This window comes from Oryza sativa, chromosome 4, assembly GCF_034140825.1.
Source record: "Oryza sativa Japonica Group chromosome 4, ASM3414082v1".
Taxonomy (NCBI): Eukaryota; Viridiplantae; Streptophyta; class Magnoliopsida; order Poales; family Poaceae; genus Oryza; species Oryza sativa.
In genome coordinates, this window is record NC_089038.1 from 28,286,469 (window position 1) to 28,296,617 (window position 10,149).

Below are 10,149 nucleotides of genomic sequence, written 5' to 3' on the forward strand. Positions count from 1 at the left end.
AGTCATGCATGTACATGTCTTACCTTTCTTCAGGTCAAAACAATGAAACAATGCATGCAATGCACACCGCTCAGCCCTCAATTCGGCCAGCTCAAAATCAGTCATAAATCGTCGAGAAACCATGGACATCTACAGCGACTCCCACGTGCGTGGACTTGCTGCGTCGTCTTCAGTTAATAATCTGTTGCTAGGGCTCATTGCCCTTGTGATCCGTGCTTAGCCGCTCATCCTTTTCGGTGCCTTGCATCCATCGATCGATTTTGCTCTCGCCATCGATGGATCGATCGATCTCAGCTTTTGCCATGGGCGGTTTGGATTACGTATGGGATAAGGGCGTCTGCAAGTGGCGCGGCTTGCTAGCTATACCTGCCGCGTCTTGAGATCTGTGGAGCCACGTAAGTCTTCAGTTAGCCACGACTTGGAGATGAGATGAGGATCGAGGAGCTGATGATGAAGGAGCGTGATGGCGAGAGACAGGGAGCTCAGGGCCCCTTAATTAATTTGGATGTATAGCACTATACGATGTAGTACTAGATTAATCTTTAAGAGTGGCTTGATTTCTTCCCATGTTTAGTCATCGTCTCATCGATCATCCAGTGCAAACGAAGACGATGTAGAGTACTAAGTTACAAATATACATATGTGCATGCAGGGGCCACTGAGGCTGTAGACGGTAGTTATCTGTTACTACAATCCTACTATACTACCTTAGTACGGGCGTTCATGTTCTTATACGGGAGTAGCAATCAGCAATAATCTGCGTGGCAACAAAACGAAGGTTTGCTGGATAGAAGTTGAACCTGCTTCTTATCAACAATGCAGATGCATGTTGGCAGTTTTGTTTGCATCCGTGGTGGCAGTGAAGACATAAGACTGCTAAATTTGCAGTCCCTATTCAAACTGCATAGGATCCCAATTCATTTCTAGGACTAGCAGGGCGAATTGAGATCCAGTGCAATTTCTAACAATCTCAGCCCTCTATTTATTGATCCAATGGTTCAAATTGTGAGCTACAATAAAACTAGAGCTGTACTTTTTCCAAGTAAAAAACGCTACCGTACTTTGCTACAGTACTGAGGCATCTGGGCCATCCGTTTTAAATCCAATGATAGCTCTTGTGACTGCTTAACTTACAGTCACAGTGGCCACTGCACTGGAACCGAATCCTAGCAGGGCACGCGCTCCCAATGCTTTTGCTCTGCAAGGCTGCAACTGCGAAAGCTATAATCCGAGTTGTTTGGACAAGTAGCAGCGGCAGGTCGGTAGGCACGCCCCTGCAGCGACGACTAGCTGATGTGTGTCCCTGTGTGGCAGCCTGGCAATGGCAGGGCGAGGCCGACGGCCGACCTGCATCTGCATGGCCGGCACCGTTTTCGGCCCATCTCAGTCTTTCCCTCTGCCGGCCGGCGAGCCCTGATCTGTTTAAAGGGAGAAAAATACTGAAGTTTTTGTTTGGAAAAACAAAATTCAGGACCTCGTGCATTGCAATAGTGAATTGCATTCAGAATGATTAGCCATAGACAAAATAGTTTCAGGGTAGCTTCAGAAACGTCGTCAGAGATTAGGCAAACCGACAGGCGACAGAGAAACTACACACTGGTCATCATGTACAGAAAACGGGAGGCCGTTTCGAGCACTGGCACCGGAAAACGCAGCCTATTTCTGAACACTGAACAATTAACGTAGTATTACCAACACGCGCGACAGCTAATCTCGATCGGTAGCTTTCGCTGGCATTAAGATAAGATTCACGCGAACCGCAACCGGTGGTCAAGGGAAGAGGAGATCAAATAGCACGCCAACACGCAGAAAAGATGATACGCTAATGCGTATCCAGCTAGATTATAACGTGCTTTGCCGATGGCAAATCAGGAGGGGAAGGGATCGGATTCTTGCATCCTTCATTAACAAGGCTGCTGGTTTGTCTTGGCTTCCAAAAAAAAAAAAATCTCCGAGTCCAACAAGACGCCAAGGTCGATTCCTTGTTTGGGCTAGATAAACAATATGGGCTTACTTGTGACCAAAGTATTAGGCCCACTATATGCTTGAATGCGGCAGAACGGCCCACTTAAAACTCCAAAGCCCAGAGCACCTATGGGCCTCAGCCGACGTGATCACGGTGCATCTCTCAGAAGGTTCCCATTTCCACGTTGGTTTATCAGGTGATTTTAGATCTATCCTACGGAAATTTGATGTTTTCCCATCGAAACCTGATTCTAGTGGACCGTCTAGTACCACGTGTGCTTCAAATTGCAGGTCAAAAGGAGATTGTCCCCTCTTCGAATTACACCTCCAGTCTCCTCTCCAGCTGTTTCACCGGTGAATCAGCAAGATTACATTAGCATCTGATAGGAACCAACACTTCTGCTGCATTCTCGCACAAGCTTTAAGAGCCCGATTATAACTCGCTATACAGAAATCCGGAAAACCTCCCGCATTCCACACGCGCGCCTTTGTCAACAGCTAGAGTTGACAATCATCACTTCATACGGTAGGAGTTCCATATACACATCACAAGCAACAGAAATCGCTCATAGCCAAGATGCAATCCTGGGGCTGGAGAGAGCACCTTGCTCCTCAGGTGTAAAAAAAAAAGGGAATTTGTGAGGGGTTTGCTCTTCCTGCCACACCTCTCAAGTCTCCATTTTCAGGCTTTTTCGCTTGTAAAATTTCTCAGCATTTCACCAGGGACACAATTTCCAAAGTGTCTAATGGAGCCTAAGATTGTTCCATGGAGGACACTGGCAGATCACTAGCAGCAGCGTCAGGCCTCCGGGACTCCATCTTCGCGGAGATCTCCGCCATGACCAGCCTCGACAGGAGCAGCCCCGCGACGAAAGCGGACGCCATGAGCATCGTGAACACGCCGCTCCAGCTCTTGGCAGAGATGTACCCCGTCAGCAGCGGGCCGACCGCGGCGCCGATCGACCCCGTCCCGTCGATGATCGCCGTGACGGTGGCGAGCGCCCTGGAGTTGCCGTTCAGGGAGCTGTGCGTGCCGAGGTCGGCGGAGACGGCGGTGGTGATGAGGGCGTACGGCCCGTTGACGAGCATCCCGGTGACGAACATGAGGGCGATGTTCGAGTACAGCGAGAAGCTGCCGTATATGCGGTAGAAGAAGAGCGCCGGGATCGCCGAGAACGTGAAGCTCGCCGCCGTCAGCGCCCGTGCGTCGAGGCGGTCGGAGATGTGGCCGGCAAGGATGCCGCCGACAACGCCACCCACGTCGAACAGAGTTGACAGTACACCGGCTGCGGTGTCTGACAAGTACACTCCACCGATTGCTGAAAAATGGAAACATATTGGCATTGTCAGGTACATTATCATTCTTAGTGCTAATACACATCAGATTACACCAAAAACAAAGTGCAGTTCATACTAGTACATGACAGAATGGTTTGGTTCAAAATCATGAGGTAAAAGATTAATTTGGTATGAGGAAAAAAAATCAGTATGATATTGAAATTGCACACAAGACTAGGGGAACCTTTTCTCGGAAAAAGGAGGGACGAACCTGTGTGGCTGATATAAAACGGAAGCCAATACAGGAATGTGTAAGCCACAAGCTTGCAGAAGAAAAGGCAGAGAGCAAATGGCGCTACACCAGGAATTCTCCAAGCCTGAATGAACCCGACTGCCTTTTCTTTTGATGCCGATCGTTCTTCCAACAGAGGTGCACTCATGTCATCCTTCTCAGCATCCTTCTCATGGATATCCTCCTCGATTCCAATCATCTCCGGACCGACAGGCAAGAACAGAAACACTGCAAGCCCAACGACTGCGATCATCACTCCAGGGACTGCAAACGACCATGACCATCCAAACTTCAACATTGCAGCTGCAATTAAGGAACCAGATATGTTTCCCACAGATGTATGAGCATTCCAGATTCCCATTATCAGCCCTCTTTTGCTCTTTCCAAACCAATTACCAACAACTGCAACCACAGATGGCCAGCCGGATGACTGAAACAGGCCAGCCATCATCTGAACACCCAGAAAGTAGTAGAAGTTGTGTATGTTGAGCCAGTTGCCGGCACCAAAGGCAGCAGTGAAAAATCCAGTGCCTATCATTCCGATGGTCAGAAGTATCCTGAGATCCACCCGATCACCCAAATGGCCAGCGAAGAACATGCCGATTGCATATACTCCGAGAAATGCCAAGTCGATCTCCCCGAGCAATGCAGTACCATCGTCGGCATTAAACGGAGCCCAGCCGCTATAGAGAGCCGTCATGTTGCCCTGTGCATCTCTTAAATCCTGAAGATACAGATGGCTCGGCCAATGCAACATACCTAGGTTTTCTGTCTTAGGATCAAGAACACTCTTGACAATGCTTGTAGTCTTCCTAGTGGCATGATAGCTAGCATAGGATAAGAACGTCAGTATCAATACAAGAGCCTGGCATGATCTGAAGGAGATAGGACTCCCCCGGGCACACTCATATAGCTGAATCCCCAATGGCTTCATCCGACGTGTTTTGCTTGGGGAACCCATGAATGAAGCTGAATTTGGTTTTTCCGCTGAGGCGGCTGCAACCAGGAAGAAGTATTATACTGTCTGCAAAAGGCCAAAAGAGAAATCATCAGGAGTTGTCCACAGGACCACAAAATTTAACAGCTTGACACAAATGGAATAGGGAACTTCTGGTTCACAATTGTTCGGCAGCAAATGGACACGGTGAAAGCTATAGAGCTTATTCTGCAAGGAACACGCAAGCATCTGACGAAATGAACAATATTTTGCCAAATTATTGGGGCGACGACTGCACGTAGTTTAATGTGGACGATAAGTTAAGTTGGTCATAATTTAAAAATTGTATAAAGACGAATTGCATAAACTACCTTGCACTTCGCTATTCGTGCGATTAGGTAGGATGTTACGATATTCAGAACCGACACTTTCTTTTCTTGCCCAAGTGGGATTTCCCGTTTCATCACGAGCAAAAGGAAAATACAGGAGTTGACGACCAGTTCCGATTAGTTGATATGCGTTGAACGAGCAAAAGGCCCTATGAATTGACAATACACAGCGACCTGAAGTTTAACTGTGAAGGCCCTATGTTTTAATGCTACAAAATCAAGAACCGCCGTTTGGTCAGGTTCCTATCTTGGCAAGAAGTTCTGAAGGCATCATTCCATTGTCTAAATCTTTTTTACTACCCATTGTCTAAAATTACAAATAATCAAGTTCAAGGACCAAGAGGAAAACGGAAGAAGAGAACTATAATTCAATCAACTCAACAATTGGAGGGACAAGAAACAAAAATCTCCTTCAACCATAGCATCATCTTACTTCCGATTCAGAAACCGAAAGAAGAATCGATTCAGAAACGGGAAGAACAGAAGGCAACTGGAGAGAAAACAAATACTCCACACTAATACCTGTGCCCTATGGATCCCTTGTTAACTCAACAGCAAGAATGCAAGGAGAAAGCAAGACGGGTCCTGCTCTTGCAAGCAAGCGAATAAAACAGACGCAACCAGAGGATCGCACTCTCTGGAAGCAAGCAGAAGAACAGGGGTCCATAGAAAGAGAGTTAAATCAGGCCCCTCAAATTTGCAAGGCAAATAAATAAGGCAGACGAGGCGATCCCGTTTGGCCGACCAGAATCTAGTTTTTTTCTAGACGGATGGAAGATCAATAAAAAGAGAGGAGATTTATCCTAGAAAATGGGAAATTTAAGCCAGGAGAGGAGGCGAAGAGATTTGATCAGATGGAGCATGCAAATTACCTGCAGTCTTGCAGATAGAGGTTCAGAAGTTGGCTGTTCCAGGAATCGTCCTAGAAACAGCGTGGTTCTTCTTCTTCCTGGCTGCTTTGGCGCCGTGAGGAGGCGAGCGGACCGCGGAGGGGAAGCTTTCTGGAGTCGCCTCGACCGTGGCTTCCGAGGAATTACTGGTCTTATAGATGTTTACGCGAGTCTTTTTGGCTTTTGTCGTGGTGACCGTTCCACGGGCCACGGGCGCTGTTGGGTCAGGTCTTTCTCCGGTGAGGTTACACTACCCCGTGGTTTTCCTGTGGCGTTCAAGTCGCAACGATTACAGCCTTACAGAATATTACAGGGTCATAGTAGCTGCTGTTTAACAACTTCGATATTCGCTGCTTCTATTCCTTTTCTCATCTCTGAACTTTCCTCTCGTTTTGAACCTGAAATTTACAAGTTAGCCTATAAACAGATTTCTATATGATATGATGGCATACTTGGACTAAAGAGTTCAAAACTTCAAATCATGTAATACCGATCTATTAATTAGAAGTACACACGCATATACATACGGTAAATGTGCATGTTTCTGCACTTCTAGACCGTTTATTTCTCCAATATTATCAAGTGTTTGGAAACCTATACACGTGTAGTGTATAAGTATGATAAATGCTCATTCAAACGTACTCAGTTAAAAGTAACAGAAGAATTTCGCTGGTTGATGATCAAATTAGAATGCTGCTTGTTCATACCGGGAGGTGAAGGCATACACCTACCTTTGCCGGTTAGGTGGATTTTGCTAATGGCCAGTTCAAATGCCAGGGACAGAGAATGGGGAGATATAGATATAGGATATTCTTCTGAACAAGGATATTCCCTGTGCTCTAATATTATGCTCTCTACCGGATCTTCTTTTGAGCCCCACAACTGTAGGGCCATGGCAAAGACTACAATCTTGTGGCTCATGTTCTGCCCATTATTTTCTTAATATGCAAATTCGCTGTTGAGTGCGACAAGTGATAAAGCTAAACATATGACCCAATTAGCCTAAGTTGTATACTGTTTTTTATGGTGTAGGTAAGCCAATTAACGTCAGGCGATCACTAACAAGCAAGGACCTAGAAGCAGTCAAGCAGACACACCTAGGAATCACTGGATCAATGAGCAAAGAAGAGAGAGAACGGACCTTCAACCTCCGATCGATTCTCCCCGGTCTGCGATGGTGGTTGAATAAGTGATGCGTGAAAGTCAGGTGATCCGGCGAGGCGTGGCTGCACGTACGGCACATGAGACGAACATAATCTATCTTGGTGAAAGACACAGAGCATTATGATTGCAAGCTTCCAAAAGGGTGTCGGTGTATATGATGCACCTCGATCCGTCGAGGGAGTCCAGGACGTGCAGGTTCGCCATAGCCATAGCCCTAGCAATTCCGCTTAGTTGAATTAGGATGTCTAAATATTTACGTTGTGTGTTACTATTATCCAAAACTAACTCTATTTCTATCCCCGAAAATCGAGAAATACGAGGAACTGCCACGTCAGGGCTTCATATTTTATGGACTTGTTCACTTTGATGTCATTTTCAATCTTACCAAATTTTAGTAAAGTTGCCAAAAATTTCTATATTTAGTTTGCTGTCAAATTTTAGTAACTATATAAATTACCAAAATTTTGTTAACTATGCCAAAATTTTGGCCGATCGAATGTTCATGAGATATGGGTCCTGTTCACTTTGATGCCAAAATTTGGTAAGGTTTTTTTTGCATCAAAGTGAACAGGCCCCATATCTCATGAACATTCGATCGGCGGTCCGGCCCCTTAGAGCAAGTTTAATAGTATAGTCTCTAAATAGCTAATATAATAGTCAATTTATACAATAGTTGCTTACTATACTATTAATAACTGGTCTCACCTGTCATAAACACATTACGTTTTGGAGTCCATGCTGCAGCCGGCTACAGATATGTAGTCCGCTGCTCTTCTCTTTCTTTATTTATCTTTTTAAAATATGTTTATAGTTAGCTTATAGCTTGGAGTTAGTAATTGGCTACACTATTAAACTTGCTCTTATACGCCAGCTTCGCACTGCAATGATCGACCGGTCCACGATTTGTCGATCTGTTGTTACCGAACATTGACCGGACCTCGCGCGATGTTCCGGCCACCGCGACACGGGAAGGCACACGTAACCGAGCAGATCGATCAGCAGGGGAAATCACGCACCAAACCCGCGCAGCCCCGGCACGTTGACGCGCTACGCGCTCCCGCGGAAACCCAGCGCTGATCCGGGCGGGTCTCGCGTGCACGCGTGCCCTTGGAGCAGGAGGACACCTCTCTGCCTCCGCGGGGCGGGAGGCGGCCGGGTGTGAGTGCGACACGGCGAGACGGCGAGTCTCGCACGTACGCGCAGCGCCTGGCCACGAGTTTCCGAGGGGATAGAGATACCACGCGCGCGCGCGGACGGGCAACTCTTGGATGAGAACGCCGTACAGCGACGTTACGCTTACGGCGTGGCAGCGCGCGTATCTGGATCGCTTGGCGGAGTGACGAATCTCTAGGGCCGGTCGCGCTCAGTTTTCACCGCGCCCGCGAGGGGATGCACTCGCGCGCCGGTTCGAGCGTGACAGACCGACGTTCGTCCGACGAAACGGAGCGGAGCAGGCAAGTACTCCGGGACTGTGCACTGGCGTGGACGCGTGGCTACTGGCATGTGTGGTGCAGTCGTGGAGCCGTTTTCTTCTCGTCTCATCGGGAGGTTCGGTTCCGACCTGTCCTCGGAGTCGCGGAAACAAATAATTCGATCGACCATAGTGACGATGCTGAATTGATCGCTGATCAGCAGCAGCTCAGCATGCTTCCCGTCGTCCCGTAGGTCGGAAAAGAAAACTCCAGCACTTGACAAGGAGCAACCGGATAAGTGTCTTGACTTGTTTTATATCAGCATCTCACCATCATCCTCACCCATGTTCGGGCATGTACTCCAACATTTAAGAATTGGCCTTCTCTCTATGTATTCTTCACGTAGTAGAAATTAGAATAGAGTTTATAATTGGAAATCTTCTGAACAAGTGGAGTAAAGACTAAACAGTATGAGGTGGCTCTTAATTCACCTTGGGTAGTGCAGTTCTATTAATAAAAATAGGTAACTAGAATCTATGTGGTTTAATGTTAGTCAACAATGAAAAAGAATTAGAGGTTTACCCTATCACCTATATCTATTTTTTATTTGTTGAACAACCAACCGTTGTGTGCTTTATGGAGAAGCCATGGATATAAATCATTTCTATTATTAAAAAGAGTGAGGTGTTAAATAATTGTCTATTATATTATTATACTATAAAAATAATTTGAAAATAAGGCACCATATTCACTCTGGAGACTAAAAATTTTCACCAAGCTCGACATTTAATTCATCTCCTAGGATGAAACTCTAGCGCCGTCACCCCACGAAAGATATCCAAACCGCTACACCATGCTCTTCATCCTCATTGGTTTCTGACAAACACAATGGCGATGGCCGATGGCAGTAGGACTCTATTATATGTTTCATCCTACTTCCCCTCCCCCTCGACTGCCTAGGGAGCCAACCATGGATCGGACGTCTCCAGCATTGATCTGGCACTTTGGCACACACATGGTAGATGATCTTCTCCCCGTCTTATGTTGTGTCGTCATCCGAGGTGCAACAGCGATAGGGTACAGAGATATCATCGGGCGTCTTGTGTGCCAAGAAGTTGATATAGGAGCGTCCAAATCTAGCTAGATACAAGCAGCATGACATCACCAACCGCTGTTGTGCCACTGGCAGCGTGCTAGTTGACGACATCGGCAACGGGGCCTGGCTTGGGGCATCACGCCTACATCCGACCTTGACTGCTGCCACCTAACGTGTACTTCTAAATAATGTTTTCATCGATATTCAAGGTCTTCCACACCAACCTATAGATTGGTGCTATCTTGGTTTTGATTGACAATATCGCTTATGTCCACATCTTACTCGTTCTCTAGATGGACACTATGGATTTGTGAGTGTGTGCCTATATATTGGTTTGCTCGCAGCGCGATTATTGTAGGGTATCACGTCTAAACAAGGTTATAGGTTATGGTGTTTATGGTCGATTGGATTGTGCTAATACTGGGAGGCATTATGGCACTAGCTCGGAACAAGAGAATAACAATACTATGAGACTTCGCTTAGGTGGTGCTCGTCGAGTACCGTTTCCTCAACTCCTAGGTTATGAATATCCAGATATCACCTAGTGTTTTTCCCTTTGCAGGTTGGCTTTTTGGCTGACCCTGTACATATTTCTCTTGTATTTCTGCTCCTCTATTAATATACGAGGCAAAGCTTTTACCCTCCTTTCAAAAAAATGAATATCTGGATTTAGCCTTAGCTAGTTATACCGGGCAAATAGCAGTTTCCTCTTCCTTGTTGGGGGTG

General features: G+C 46.6%; 1 protein-coding gene across 1 annotated transcript; it reads right to left on the reverse strand.

Annotated features, from left to right (window-relative positions):
- Positions 1-2,505: 2,505 nt before the first annotated feature.
- LOC4336618 (putative glycerol-3-phosphate transporter 1) lies at positions 2,506-5,875 on the reverse strand. Its single transcript, XM_015781038.3, has 3 exons — positions 5,734-5,875; positions 3,515-4,559; positions 2,506-3,284 (listed from the first exon to the last, which is right to left on the reverse strand). Exons 2-3 carry the CDS (start codon positions 4,494-4,496, stop codon positions 2,719-2,721), a joined length of 1,548 nt encoding a protein of 515 aa, XP_015636524.1. The 5' UTR covers positions 4,497-4,559; positions 5,734-5,875; the 3' UTR covers positions 2,506-2,718.
- Positions 5,876-10,149: the final 4,274 nt, after the last annotated feature.